Below are 15532 nucleotides of genomic sequence, written 5' to 3' on the forward strand. Positions count from 1 at the left end.
ATCGTCTGAGTTTGATTTTTTTATTGCTTAGATGGGTCGACGAACTCACAGTCCACTTGGTGTTAAGTGGTTACTGGAGCCCATGGACATCTACAACGTAAATGCGCCACCCACCTTGAGATATAAGTTCTAAGATCTCAGTATAATTACAACGGCCGCCCCACCCTTCAAACCGAAACGTATTACTGCTTAACGGCAGAAATAGCGCGCGGACTCACATGAGGTCCTACCACCAGTAATTACGCAAATTATAATTTTGCGAGTTTGATTTTTATTACACGATGTTATTCCTTCACCGTGGAAGTCAATCGTGAACATTTGTTGAGTACGTATTTCATTAGAAAAATTGGTACCCGCCTGCGGGATTCGAACACCGGTGCATCACTTCAATACGAATGCACCGGACGTCTTATCCTTTAGGCCACGACGACTCCTTATTATTGATTATTCATTTATTGTACGAAAATAAAATTGTAATGATTGTCCCTAAAATATCCACAATACAATAGAAGCATGCGTTATTAAAAGTTGTAATCATCTAAATCCGATCGTATATCTCTAATGTTTGGATTTAAAAAGCTTGTTTGTTTACGCATAGTCTACAATGTGACGTCGATGTGGTGATTTCATAAAACCGGTTCGGAATTTCGTGGATTAACTCTGAACACACCATCGAATATTTTAATTTGTGATAAGTTAAGATAAACGAGCGAAAATCAATTTTAAGATCACCGAGTTAAGGACTAAGTTGTTGAACGAATAGATCCGGGCAAATCATGTTTGTCGCGTACAAAAACTAACTTTATAGCACCTGATTATAAGGTCCAAAGAAGTTTCGTCGTTCGTCTTTTGAGTCAGCGATAAAAAACGGTAGTTTCCGCGATTTGGTATTCAAAAAAGGTCTCCGCAATTACTGTTAAGATTCTAAATATTATCATGTCTTTTTGATAAAACGGTTCTGAGTTTGAAGCTTTATTTAAACTAGGTCGGTTTGGCCACACCTTTTGAAATGGTTCATGCCAGAAACATCATCTCTAATCGAAAGGCTGTTGTGGGTGTGTGCAATGAGAGCTCTATCTCTAAATTTCGAACTCAATTTTTTCACTTTACTACTCCATTTAACAAGCGACTCTACTGTTTTTGTATAATTCCAATTCATTAATGAACTAGATTTATTGGAATTAAAAACACGTATAAGATTGAAGAGTAACGAATATGCCAAGTTTTTTTTTAATTATTTTGGTTGCCGGTCAAAGTTGAGGAGGTCAGAATTAGGCTCTGCCGCATCACAGTCGCGGTGTCTCGCGGTAGAGCCTGCGGTGTGTTGACCGATATAATCGCGGATTTTCTCGACAACACCGTCAAGTACCGGTCGAGTGGAGGGGGCAACCACGCTACTCCGGTTACTCGCGACTCGCAACCATTCCGTTTCAAAACCGCTCAGTTGTCATCAGACAACGCGACGAGAAAGACGCGGTCGCTCAGTCCTGCGTGTTCTCGTTCACTTCACACGACAAACAGTGCAAATCGAAACAATCGAACCAAGTGTTGAGTTGCAAGTGTTTTGTGTTAGTGATGATATATATATGGAACAGTCGACGCTCATGTCTCCGGGACAAGCTCTGATGGGGATGGACGCGAAGGATCGACTCGTGGAGGAGATATTACTCCTAGCGCTGTTCCTTGTGTCGACGGCGGCAAACTCGCTCGCCCTACTCGTCTTCTGCAGGCGACCCGGCCTCAGAACTATATCGAATCGGTAAGTTATCGAACATTAAAATATAATTTAATACAGGACGTTGTAAAACACGAATAGCACCAAGGTTGTTATGACCTGGAATTAATGCAAAAAAAAAAAATATGTCGTCGATCGTAATTCGGGGGATAGCAATCAAACTGTCAGATCCGAGACATCGAGTTTCGAACGTAACACATCAAACATATGAACTAAGTACTAAGGATTAGCGAAAGTGATAATCGACTTTCGACACGACTCGAATGTAGAAAGACAACGCAGCTCTGTTGCTAACGAACTGTTTACTTAGTAACGACAAACAATAGAACACCGATCAACAAGTGAATCGAATAAAGGAATCATCGCGTAAAAACACACACAAAGGCAGACATCAAACAAGCGGTTTAACTTTTTATTTTTGATTTTTGGCGTTCAGCATCCCTAAGTTGGGCTGAAGCCAAGACTCCTGGTATTATTAGACGATTAGTATCGTTGACTCGGTCTACCTGTGCTCTCTGCGTTCCCATACCTTAAGACTTGCGAGCTTCAGACTAGTAGAGATAGTACCAAGAAAAATATTTTTTTTGTTTAAATTAAGTAACAGCTTACGATTGCTTGCTTTGGATATTGTGTTTCTATTTCCTCTTGAATGATTTCATCAGTCAATAAGGTCATGCTTTGAACGATTGACATTCAGACAAAAACAAAACCGTTCTGTTACAGTCGTCCACTGTAACTACCGTATCGGGTTATATTATTTGTTTTCTCCAAGAGATTTTTGTACTGAGCATTCATTATTTCACGTATATTAATTATAATCAAGTAAAGATAAGTCATTTTAATTGTCTTATCCATATTCGTTGTTAAATTTTCTTTGACTCGAACGCAAACCACGGATGCATTGATTTTTTGAATTGTAATTGTTGCTTATTATGGATTAAAAAATATCTTAGAAAAAAAAGAACTGCATTACAATTTTATCTTGAAAACAATCTAAAAACTGATATCTCTGATTATACAATAAATAAACGAATTTAATCTTAATAAGATACTGTTTTTATTTATTTATTTTCATTAAAAACAGTTTGTTGTAAATTTATTTCCATAAATGTTTAAGATTGGAAGTCCATTAGACGGCGAATGCCAATGAAGTGATTCGTTATTTAAAAAAAAACCCAAATTAATTCTTAGCCAATTTGTCTTTGGCCTTTCAAGTTCCGGTTAAGGCCATAAACGATCTTCGTTCATTCAATGTGATTTAATTAACTTTATTTTGGATGTAGAAAATTATCAATAATCAGTTATCTAACAAATAAATTTCCTACCTTGGCTGATAGCCTTGAAAGGCTATTTCAGCTTCGCCCTAACACGTAGGTGAGCTCACGGGGCTCAAACCGAAGTGTTGCTTACACTGGCCCTAGCAAGAGAATCTACCACCAGATCGGAAACGCGACCCACTGTGAAGATCCGGCGAGATACCCAGTGGACTGTGTCTATGGGTTAATTCGCTCGTCGAGCCCTTCGTCGCAAGCGACGGGTTTGACGAGGACGGTGACCGGTGCTTGTGGTACCTAAAAGCACCTAGCATTATAGAAGTGGATGAATGTACTTGATATCACGTACAAGATACGGGTATTGTGGTCTTTATAGGCACCATTAGCAGCTGTTGATCCTTTACTCATTTCATTATCATCATCATCAGCCCACTAACGGACACAGGCCTCTCCTAATTTACGTGACTCATCCCGATCTTGACCTCTCCTCATCCGTTTCTTGCCACCCACTCTTGACAAATCTACGCTCCATCTGTGTAAGAGCGCACCACATAATATTTTACTGATGCACGGTCTCAACTTCAGAACCTGTCGGCTTCAGAGCTGGTCAGTTTTACAGCATAAAGGTCCAGCCCTCTTCTCTATATGTAATGAGATATTTGAGGTTCTTCAAGTGTGAAGTATTTAACGTTGTTATTATTAACAAAATATTAAACGTTGATAATTTGGAATTGATCCCTGATGTTGTCAATACCAATTTTCCTTTTACGAGCGGTCTTGAAGAGCTGGAAATACAAAATGAGCTTGAACTTAGGATTTTAAGATATTTAGTGGCCTATGAACAATAATAAACGGTCTTTTTAAAAACACATTGCAAAAATTTTATTGTGTCGCCTAAAATAGCATCTCAAAAAATGGTAAGCACACACACACAATTGACACAAACAAAATAATAACAAAAAACAAAGGAGACTTCGAAAAATTACATTAATGTTTACATCCGGTTTAGAAATTCTACATCAAAACCGACTAGCAAAAGTTCCAGCAAAAACTTGGATCTTAACACAGCTTTTTCCCTCTCTGTCCTTTTATCGGAGGTCAATTCGATATGTCTTACTTACTCTTCAAATATCCTGACCAGTATCAACAAGATAAAAAAAAGTGAAATTAATAAAACAAAAATTTCAGTTTTCTGTTTAAAACTGTTTTTTTTTATTTCAGTTTTTAAACCAGGTTAATTTATTTTTCCACTAAGCGTACGTTTGTAACAAGATAACGAACATAAATCGATCAATCGACTCCGTGAATGTACTAAAAGACTTTGTTTGCTTGTATTCCGTTTAGTTGCGGATTAAAATCGGCACGTTAGTCTATAAACACGTTGTTTATTCTCCGTGAAAGTAACAAGGAAACGACTTTGTTTATTCGGTCGTTAAAAAAAAAAAAAAACACGAATCTGGAACGTGATCGCCTTTTGGGATTTTTATTCAAATCCCAAAAGCGAAGAGGATAATTGTTGTTAAAAACGCTTCCGCGCTAATTGTTATGTTGCGTGATTAATTTATCTTTATTCTGGGTGTCGCGACCTAAAGATCAATTATTTATTATTAAAATTTTCTCGCATATCTACTATTTCTTGGAAGCAATCTTAGGTTGAAAAACACAAAATCACGACTAAAAAAAAACAAACAAAAAACCGAAACAATTTTTTTATCTCTATCTTTTAAGCTCAAGGAATCAAATTTAACTTAGTGTAGTTAAAATTCATTAAGATGCGTAGATGATGCAATGCGGTAGCTTCGGATTGCCATTAGAATCCGCACAAACAATAAATAATGGATCTTGGCGAATTAACGTACACAATTCAGTAGATCAAAGACTAACGAGTGTGGGGCCGCAATGGACATCGAATAGAACCAATTAAGCGAAGGAATTAAAAGGCGTTTCTTCAGAAATAATTAGCGGCTCGTCGTAAAAGAGCAATTGTATAAATGACGTATCTAATTATTATTAGGATCATGAAACAATTGATTTTAATCAACTCACCATGACACTTTAGCATTGTAGAAGTAAAGTTTCGTGTATTTGTTTCAAAATATATTTTAACCGTCAATGTAGTTTTTACTGGTGGTACGACCTCTTGTGAGTCCGTGTGGGTAGGTACCACCACCCTGCCTATTTCGGCCGTGAAGCAGTAATGCGTTTCGGTTTGAAGAGTGGGGAAGCCATTGTAACTATACTTGAGAACTTAGAACTTATATCTCAAGGTGGGTGGCACATTTACGTTGTAGATATCTATGGGCTCCAGTAACCACTTAACGCCAGGTGGGCTGTGAGCTCGTCCACCCATCTCAACAATAATAAAAAAAGTTTGACAAAGATTCGAGGTGTCTATTAGATTAAGAGTGGTAGACAAACTATAACGTGCCTTATCACCGGTACACAAGGCGAATATTTGTTTGAGCTAGATAGGGATATAAGACCACATATCGCTACTTAAGGTTGATAGGTCCGCAGTTAGCGTCCCGGTCCCATCTTCATATCTTTCAACGAATAGCCGCATCATAAGTACCAGCTGATCCTGTAAATCACTTGTCACAATGCATTAAAATAAACCTAACCTTTAAAATAAATACAATCAGTCAGCCTATAAAATTAAGCAGACCGACAAATAATATCATCTCATGTCTTCTATAAAACTTCTTCTATAAAAATAGATCTTCTTCGTCTATACTAATATTATAAAGAGGAAAGATTTGTTTGTTTGTTTGTTTCGAATAGGCTCCGAAACTACTGGACCGATTTGAAAAATTATTTTTCCATTAGAAGCCGACATTGTCCCTGATGAACATAGGCTACTTTTTTTTCATTTTATTTTATTTTATTTTTTTGGTTTCATGTGTGTTTTAATGTTTCCGAAGCGAAGCGAGGGCGGGTCGCTAGTCTTCTATAAAATATCTTCATGTCTTCTTTTTCAGTTAACAGGCACACTTTTGTTAGTCTTAAATAACTGTAGTCATCATGAACAAATAATATGATAAAGCACTTACAAATAAGCTTTCAATAATGTAGCTTTGTAGAAATGGAATACCGTTGTGAGTGCTTGGCCAATCAGCGGCGAGTATCATGACGTGTTGGATAGCAAACCTCGTTGGCAGTTCACGGTGTCCCCTTCGCAAAGACTGGAGATTTATTTTTGGCTAAGTTTTATAGTTTGCCAAAAAAACGTTTTTTTTTTTTTTATTTGCTGTCAAACGGAAACCCGTCATTGTCACTTGTCCATTAGCCAATCAGATAAGAAAATAATTGTGTAGAATAGTGAAATTTAAAAATAGAAACTTCGCAGGTACGTTTTTTTTTAAGTAACAGCGAAAATAATAATATGCTTGAGCTTATGACGCGATTTATTACTCTATTAATTATTTTACTATTATATAACTATTAATTTTACTCCATTCATATAGTTGAAGAAGTTTTTTGTCATGATTTCAACATAGCAGTTGTTAAATGCATGTGAGCTTAGAGTATACATAAGCAAGCTATGTATACTCTAAGCATGTGAGTCGTCCGTGACCATGAAGATCGAGAGAGAGAGATTACCATAAATCCGAGAGATTAAATTGTAAAAGTGTTTTTTTTATTGTTTAGATGGGTGGACGAGCTCACAGCCTACCTGATGTTAAGTGGTTACTGGAGCCCATAGAATTCTACAACGTAAATGCGCCACCCACCTTGAGATATAAGTTCTAAGATTTCAGTATAGTTACAACGGCTGCCCCGTCCTTCAAACCGAAACGCATTACTGCTTCACGGCAGAAATAGGCAGGGTGGTGGTACCTACCCGTGCGGACTTTATCTCTTTTAATTTACTACCGATAACCCAAAAATACAACACATTCGTTTTAATACGTAAATCTCAGCATTAGGCATATCTAGTGGTGCCTGTTTTTGATACTAAAAGCTTCCAACCTCAATAATCTAGATTTGCATTGTACGTCATTTGAATGTCAAACAATAATTACAAACAAAATAATTTGAATATAATATGTAGTTTTAAAGAGAGCAAGGGTTATGTGATCATTGACTCTATATTGTAAAGTACACAGTAGAGTTTATCTCTACATTATAGAGTTTTTGATCAATCGTTAAGACTTTTAGCGCTCCGTTTCTAGATCATTTCTCAGTTTGTACACGCACACATCCGCACTTTTGCGATTTATTTTCGAACTGTCACAAGACTCGCGAATTCCGTAACATGTTAATTGAAAGGGCACGACACGCAAAAAGAAAAACAAAATTTTGTTATGGAAAGAAGAAAAAAAATCTGCCACTAAAAATTCGTGTTATTCGCGATGTTGATTTAGTGTTGTTTGTTCAATTTTTATTTTCCTTAAACGAATAAGATTTTGGCCGATAATAATCGTTTCATTTACCTTTTTGTAACAAGAAACGGCGCAATTGAAAAAAAAAAACCACGCGTCCTTTTAAACTCGTAATCTCTAATAATTTGTCTACTGAATTAACTAGTTTGAGCAATTGAGGTTGGTTAACACGTAATGACATTCATAGATTATACAAAAACTGTTTTTTAATCTAATCACTAATGTTCATTGAAGAATAATTGTTCAAACTTCAATGTTAAAGGTTTTCGGATCGCCCCATTGTTCGATTTAGAATTACGAAACTGTTATATTATGTATACTAGAACATTGTTGATAGTAAAAATACGCTGAATAATACTTACCACACTTTGAATAATCATTTTGAATTGATGCGTTCTTATTAAGTTGATGTCAGTATATTCATATTACAAAAAAATATATAAATATATTTAGATCTTTTTTCTTTTTGTGTATGAGTATGTTTTCTTTGTGTGCGACATTCATTTTGAATGATGCTATGCATTGCTGCTTACTGGTGTTTAGGGCAATAAAAAAAACCTATCATAACATTATCCGCGTTACGTTTGGTTAACTGGTAATGAATCCTGCGGGCATTAAGTTCGCCAATACTTATAATCACATGAAGTGTGATAAATAAATACATTTGATAATTTTTTTATGTTCGATGAATTAAAGAGTGGCTATGCGACCTCCACACTGCGTTTACAATTTACGAATAATTTAATATTATCTCAAACGTGTCTTGTGAGAGAGCACGTGGTCACAAATGGACGAATTATTATTCTATTTAAAAAAAAAAGTACATAAATCAATTAGCGTAAATATTATAAATGTCATTACCGATATGCCCGGGTAGGTATTACTCATTTGTCTTGCATATTTATTTATATCAAGCAAGATTCATCCTAGAGGTTATGCAAGTCACCAGGTCGATGACGTCATTCGAACTGTGTTTTCTATAGGCTAAAATAGCCTACCACCAAATGAACCGAAGCTTTTGTGGGCATTTTAATGAAAAACAAAAGCCTACTGACGTATTTCATCTACCCTTTCTGAGAATCTTATTTGTGTATAAAGGTAAAATAAGTTAAGAAACGCATTTATAGCTCATTCAGTCATAATTCTCCTGCCCTTCTCCCAGTCACCTGGGGTCGGCGCAACATGTTTTCTCCTACCATACTCCTCTATCATATACCATTTCTTCGCTCACTCCCCTCTTACACATATCGTCTTTCACGCAATCCATCAATTTTTCCTTAGGTCTACCTCTTCCTCTTAAGCCTTCCACATTCCATCCTCACTGTCATTTCGTCTCATCAAATGTCCATATCATTTCAAACGCGCACTTCTCAACTTCTCTGTCATAGGTGCCACTTTCAGACTTCCGAATTATAACTCATTCAATGTTTGTAAATATCACATCGAGCGATGAAATAATATTTGGTTCAAGCGACATTTTTGCAACTTTACCGGAGAGTAAATGGCTCTCCGGTAAAGTTGCAAAAAGTTGCAGTTTAAAATTTGTTTAAAAATATCATTAAAAAAAACTTCTTCGGCTATTATATACTATATTTCACAGTGCTATATTGCAGAGTTAATTTAATTGAAGTTTAATTAAAAACATCAAATTGTTTGATACTAATATCGAATAGAAAAGCACCTTTAATTACAAAGATAAATCTCGCTTAAGCCGAATAGCTTTTCTCCCATCGATATAACCGTAATACCAACTAAATATTTAATACACAATATTAAATAAATTAATCTAAACACAAGCTTAAACAGGAAAACGAATTAACAATTAATTTCATCTTTTTTTTATCTTGTCGAAACCGTATCTTGGTATAAGAGTTATGAAAAAAAATTTTATATTGTTTTGTCATCGGTCCTTGATGCGTGCGCAAATTTTCGAGCTAACCTTACATATAGAAGTCGATGAAAACAACGTTCAAAGATTTCGTTGCATACATACCTACTCTAAATACGCGTGCTAAGAACTAAAACAAAATTACAATTTTAATTAAATCACTCACTGGCATGTAACACGACGTTCCATTGCTTATATACAATACGTAACACAAATAAGATCGCTGGATAACCTGCCTTATCGAATGGAAGAAACCAATATGCGCCGGGATCAATAACACTGATGGTCTGTGTAACCAAGGCACACACATGCACGAATGCACACTGCAAGTCATTGTACGCTCAACTTAAATAACATACAAGTCGATTGCCAATTACATATTTTATCGCAAACGTTTAAAATAACTAGAGGTCCCGCAGTAGTCGAAATTCGACTATAATTAATTGGAATTGTAAGTCTGTACACTATTATGATTGTATTTTATACTTCTATAATCACAAATTTCGCCAAGGCTGCACTATAAAAAAATATTAATAAAGACAAACAATATTTAATCTATTCTCAATTTGACCACAGACGTCAAGAACAAAAGTTTGACAATAAATAGTATGTATGCGTGTGTGCGTCAAATACCTGGTATGTAGTGTGTGTAATGTTTTCTTTATTGATTTAATGTATATTTTATGCATTATTTTAAAAAAATATTAGCATTGTGCACTTCTTCTCCATATTCTCTATAAGTGTGGAAAATTTCATACTCCTCCGTCCGCGCAATTTTCGTAAAAAGGGATACAAAGTTTTTGCTTCACGTATTAATATATAGATATCAAAACTAACGGTTATATCATTACACGCCGCAAAGACACTCCTTGTCAATATAACAATAATAAAGCTTTCTTTATTCCATACAAAATTAATTAACAATTAAATTATGTTTCTTTATTTCATGTTAAATTCTAATTAAGTTCTCAATTAAGCTATAATTTATCTCTATTTATTTCTATAAAAATATATATTGTCAATAACAGGGCAACAGACATTTAATAAAATATTGCTTCTACATTATCACAAGAAGGTTTAAAGACATCAAATGTATTTAACACAGAGTCTCTTATCCTGCGCGATAAGCCGGTAAATTCGTCACTATCTCGATTTATTTATCTGAGGAATTTATTATTATAACTGTCATATTATGTCAAGATAAATGTTCATTAATAAAATTACACAATTCTTTTTGAATTCGCTTTGAATAGTTCTTTAAAACTGGCTTTTGTTTTATTTGGTGACACAAAAGAAAAAACGAAAAACAAATATGGACTAAGATAACATTTCGGTCAATATCTAATTTGGTCCGATCAATAAATATTTTTTGTTAAATCAATTCTATATTTTTATCTTTGACGTTAACATAGGTTAATAATAAAAAATACTGACGTCAATACAACAGTTATCTGATCAATAGCAATCTTTTAGTTTGTAATGATACCTAGTGTGAGTCCTCTTACGAAACTACATGGAATTTTTAAGAGTCGGCCATCTTAAATTTTAACTTCGGAATGTTGTTGACCTGAAAATTGACACCCGTGAAAGATTGAGTATTTATTTAATTTCGTAATAAAAGAAAACATTTTGATGTACACTAAATCATTATATCGAGGGTGATTTTTTTTTTAATGCCCTTGTAGGCAGACGTGCATACGGCCCACCTGATGGTGAGTGGTTACCGTCGACCATGGACTTCAGCAATGCCAGAGGCAGAGCCAAGCCGCTGCCTACCGCAAATATATTTTGATATTTTGTTTAAGCGAGATCTCGCTTAGTATGCAACATTTATTTTTGTAACTAAAGTTGCGTTTTATTTGGCATCAGCATCAAAAGCTCGTTTCTTTTAATAGAACTTTAATTAGTTTGATTCCTTCAAATAGCTGATGAAGTTTTTTTGTTATGATATATCTTCCAAATTTTAAACTTTAAATGGCTTTTCTGTATAGTTACAAAAATGTCGCTTAAGTTAGGTAGCCTTTCATCCGTTGATAAAATACGAGACTCACATAATAATATTATAATGTCAATAAAAGTTATAGATGAAAACCTGAAAAAAAAAAATAAGTATCTTCCGTTGCCAGTACTCGATAGTGTAACAAACTCTTTTGTATCTGACAGTAGATAATTGCCAAACTAAAAAAAAAACCCATTCGTTTCTTTTATATTCGACGTAAACTAATCATTAACTGAAGCTTGTATCGTTAAAGCGATTTGATTCCGAAACGGTAACTTCTCTCTGAAGTACTGACTCACGCTTTACACCAACACATTCGTTTTAAGACGTCAAATTGATCTAAAACATTCCATCAATCGTTTTTATTTTTAACGATAATTCGAAAATAGTAACTCTCTTCTTATATCGAAGTTTTTCAGGTTACCATTCTTCAGTGATCCGAAAATTTTATCCTTGAAATGTTACTATTACTATTCTCTTTTGCGGTAAAAAAGAAAAATGACTTTCGTTGGATTGATTGACAGCGAGAATTCCACCCTTTTTTTACCCTTCGACAGTAAGTACAGATTTGATTAGAAATTATTGGAATTACGGTCTACCTATACTCACAATCGTATCATTAAATCAATGCACCAGAGCGAAGTATTGTGGTACATATCATCATTATCGTTCTCCTGCCCTTGTCACCTGGGGTCGGCGCAACATGTTTTCTCCTTCCATACTCCTCTATCATATACTATTTCTTCGCTCACTCCCCTCTTACTTATATCGTCTTTCACGCAATCCATCCATTTCTTCTGAGGTCTACCTCTTCCTCTAAAGCCTTCCACATTCATAGTTAAAACTGTCTTAACAACCTCATTTTCATTTTGTCTCAGCACATGTCCATACCGTCCCAAACGGGCACTTCTCAACTTCTCTGTCACAAGTGCCACTTTCAGACTTATTGTGGTACTTAAATAAACACAAAATACCCAACATCATTAATTACCAAAAAATAACTGTTTTTTCTACAACACAACGCTGGTTCTCAATTGTTGAACTCATTTGTATAATTGATGGGTGACGAACTGGAAGGTTTGGTTGCAGTCTCCGGGAATCCGATACAGCTCGTATTACCAATTAGGCCATCGATGCCGCACGATAGCGTAGAAACAGTGCGACCGGAGTTATGAGCGCTGCCATACAAAAAAATAACAACCCAATTACAATTCAAATCTAATTAGAAGCCAAATGTACTAACGAACTTAAATAGAGTATCAATATTACTGTTATCAAAGACAAACTTCACATGACATGTTGCATCGAACACGTAATTAGGGCGTACGATGACAATGCTATTAAATACGCTAAATAAAAAAATAAAAAAAACTATAGAATCTCCGACGAAGCTATTAAATTATAATTTTTTAACTGACATTTTATTATATGTGTAATAAGTATATCGAAGGGGCTTAAGTTTGGCTTAAGCGACTTTTTTGGCAAATTTACAGCTGAAGCTATATGAAGTATAAAAATTGGAAAAAATATCATAACAATTTAACTGGTGGTAGGACCTCTTATGAGTCCGCACGGGTAGGTACCACCACCCCGCCTATTTCTGCCGTGAAGCAATAATGCGTTTCGGCTTGGAGGGTGGGGCAGCCGTTGTAACTATACTAAGGCCTTCGAACTTATATCTCAAGGTGGGTAGCGCAATTACGTTGTAGGTGTCTATGGGCTCCAGTAACCACTTAACACTAGGTGGGCTGTGAGCTCGTCCAACAATCTAAGCAATAAAAAATAAAAAAAACTCCTTCGGCTATTCGAATGGAGTAAACTTAATTGAAGTTAAATTAAGAACATCGAACTGTTGAGGCTAATGCCAAATAAAAAGGACCTTTAATAATTACAAAGATAAATTTCGCGTAGTGAGCGAAATGTCGCCTTAAAATTAAATAGTCTTCAATATAGTCAATTTAATCACAGCTGTATTTACTAAATTTAAAATTGCTAGTAATAATTCCAAAAACTTTTTTTCTTTGTTTAAAACCTCCATAGTTTGGTTGTTGATAATATTCTAAAGTACTTTAAGCGACATAGGATAAAAATACAAAACCCAGTGACGTAAAAGATACGCTATTATTTTTTATTATTCTATTTATCATACACGACGACACATCGTATGCAACATTATCAAGGTTATTTCAATTAAATCTACTATTAATAATAAACGTACTACCAGTATATAATATGTAACTGGCTGAAAGTTATTATGACGTTTAAAGATAATTATGACAGTTTATTTCTTCTACGAGATGACGTATTGACTATTAAAAATAAAAATTCACTAGTGACGCACGCTAGAAGTTTATTTCCCTGTGACGTAAATAATTTAGTTCGAACATAGCCCTCTAATTTAATAATATTCAAGAAATTGGGACGAATTAGATAAAACTCCTACATAAAATTAGACTAAGTGTATAACGCTTATTAGATAAAACTTGAAATTAAATTATAATTAGCGTTTGTTTATTTTCACCGATGTCACATACATTAAAAATGCAAAATAAATCGTTAAAAACTCGTAAACATCCCTACCCTATATTGGGTAACACTGAGAGTTATTGACGCTAGTTTTTAAACAAACTTAATTGCCCATCTCGCTCGCTCTTTTGTGTTTTTGATACGCACACGAGCGAGACGAATTTCGTGGGTGTCATTTACTGGTTTCACAGCTAGGATTATCTAAAGTGGTCTCCTAAGAACATTACAACTTATATCTAAATGAGTTTGGAACTACGCATTCCGTGATATACTGCCTGGAAGCGATGTGTAAACGAACGCTTACATTTTCAAATCTGGAACGTACAAAACAGTTCAAAACAAAAGAACGTTCGAATGTTTAAAAATAGAATAGTAACTTTTTTTTTTCGTTTTTCTTCATGAGAACGAAAGTGAAACTAGATTACGAGTACACGTAGACTGTGCGTGTGTTTTTTTAATTCCATTAATTTACACGAGTCGCTCGGAAATCTATAAATTGCGTACTAAACAATTCAAAATGACATAAATAATAAACAAACATTTTTGAATATCGAAACGATCCTGTATGAGTTAAGATCAAGCTGCCCAAAGTTAATTAAAAAAAAAAAAGTCATTCATATTCCTGCTGGACTAACATGACAGTTTTGTAATTATGTATATAAATACCTACCTGATCCATTCTTTTTAATTATCCGTTTTTTCCTTTTTCTCCTGTTTCCCTACCTTTACCCTTGTATGTGGCTAAATGCACAAACAGTGCAAGCTAAAAAAGAAAAAAAAAAAAAAAAAAAGACATGACAGTTTTTCGAACTAGCGAAATTTGAATTTTTATTGTAAACGTCACGTCGAATCCGGTCGAAGACAGTTTGACAAATAGCGCGACGAATGTACGTAGCATGTATTTAGTATATGACTTTCTTCTAGAACAATCGGCTTTCGAACGCACTCGCATTCCATTCCATGTTTGAATTAAATAACGAATATTATTCGAATGAACTTGAAATATTTGTGACGTGAAAATTTTGTAAACAATTCCTACGAGTTCCATATTATGATTCAATTATAAGTTTCATTGTTTTGTTTATTTTTTAATAATAATGTGATTTCATCATAATTTTCCAATGAAAATGTTGTATGAGCGAATCTAATAAGAATCATTTAATTCCAATATGAATGTTATGAAAATCTCTAGATATAAAAATGAATTGCTGTTCGTTAGTCTCGCTAAAACTCGAGAACGGCTGAACCAATTTGGCTAATTTTGGTCTTGAATTATTTGTGGAAGTCCAGAGAAGGTTTAAAAGGTAGATAAATATGAAAATGCACGGAATTGAATTAAATAAAAATAACAATTTTGTTTTTCCTTCGATGTGTCCCCCGTCGGCCTTTTACCTATTTATCGATTGAGGCACTACGAAGTCTGCCGGGTCAGCTAGTGTAAAATCAATAATTCGAAAATCGAAAGAAAAATTCATTTGGATTCTAATATGGTGTACGGTCCGCCTAAAATTTAAGGGTTTTTAATTTTTTTTTTAAGAATACCAAAAACTCACTTTGTCCCTAAACTAAACAGTAATGCAAACTCATTAGTGTACAACTGCATAGTGGAACTAAATAAATGTACCGGTTGTTTGCTTTGTTACTCTGTACGTTTTATTTATAAACAAATATTTTAACGAGAGCTACAACTCCGTTGTTTTCTAATGAAGAAGTAATAAATATTAGTTA

The 15532-nt window shown here is 34.6% G+C and overlaps 1 protein-coding gene across 1 annotated transcript in view; it reads left to right on the forward strand.

The window, feature by feature from the left end:
- Positions 1–1419: 1419 nt before the first annotated feature.
- LOC114252926 (uncharacterized) overlaps positions 1420–15532 on the forward strand; it is a 38739-nt gene continuing 24626 nt past the window's right edge. Inside the window, exon 1 of the mRNA XM_028187620.2 lies at positions 1420–1759. Coding sequence (XP_028043421.1) covers positions 1587–1759 — 173 coding nt within the window. The 5' untranslated portion in view covers positions 1420–1586. The remainder of the gene's footprint in view (positions 1760–15532) is intronic.

This window comes from Bombyx mandarina, chromosome 16 (genome assembly GCF_030267445.1).
Source record: "Bombyx mandarina strain Sakado chromosome 16, ASM3026744v2".
Taxonomy (NCBI): Eukaryota; Metazoa; Arthropoda; class Insecta; order Lepidoptera; family Bombycidae; genus Bombyx; species Bombyx mandarina.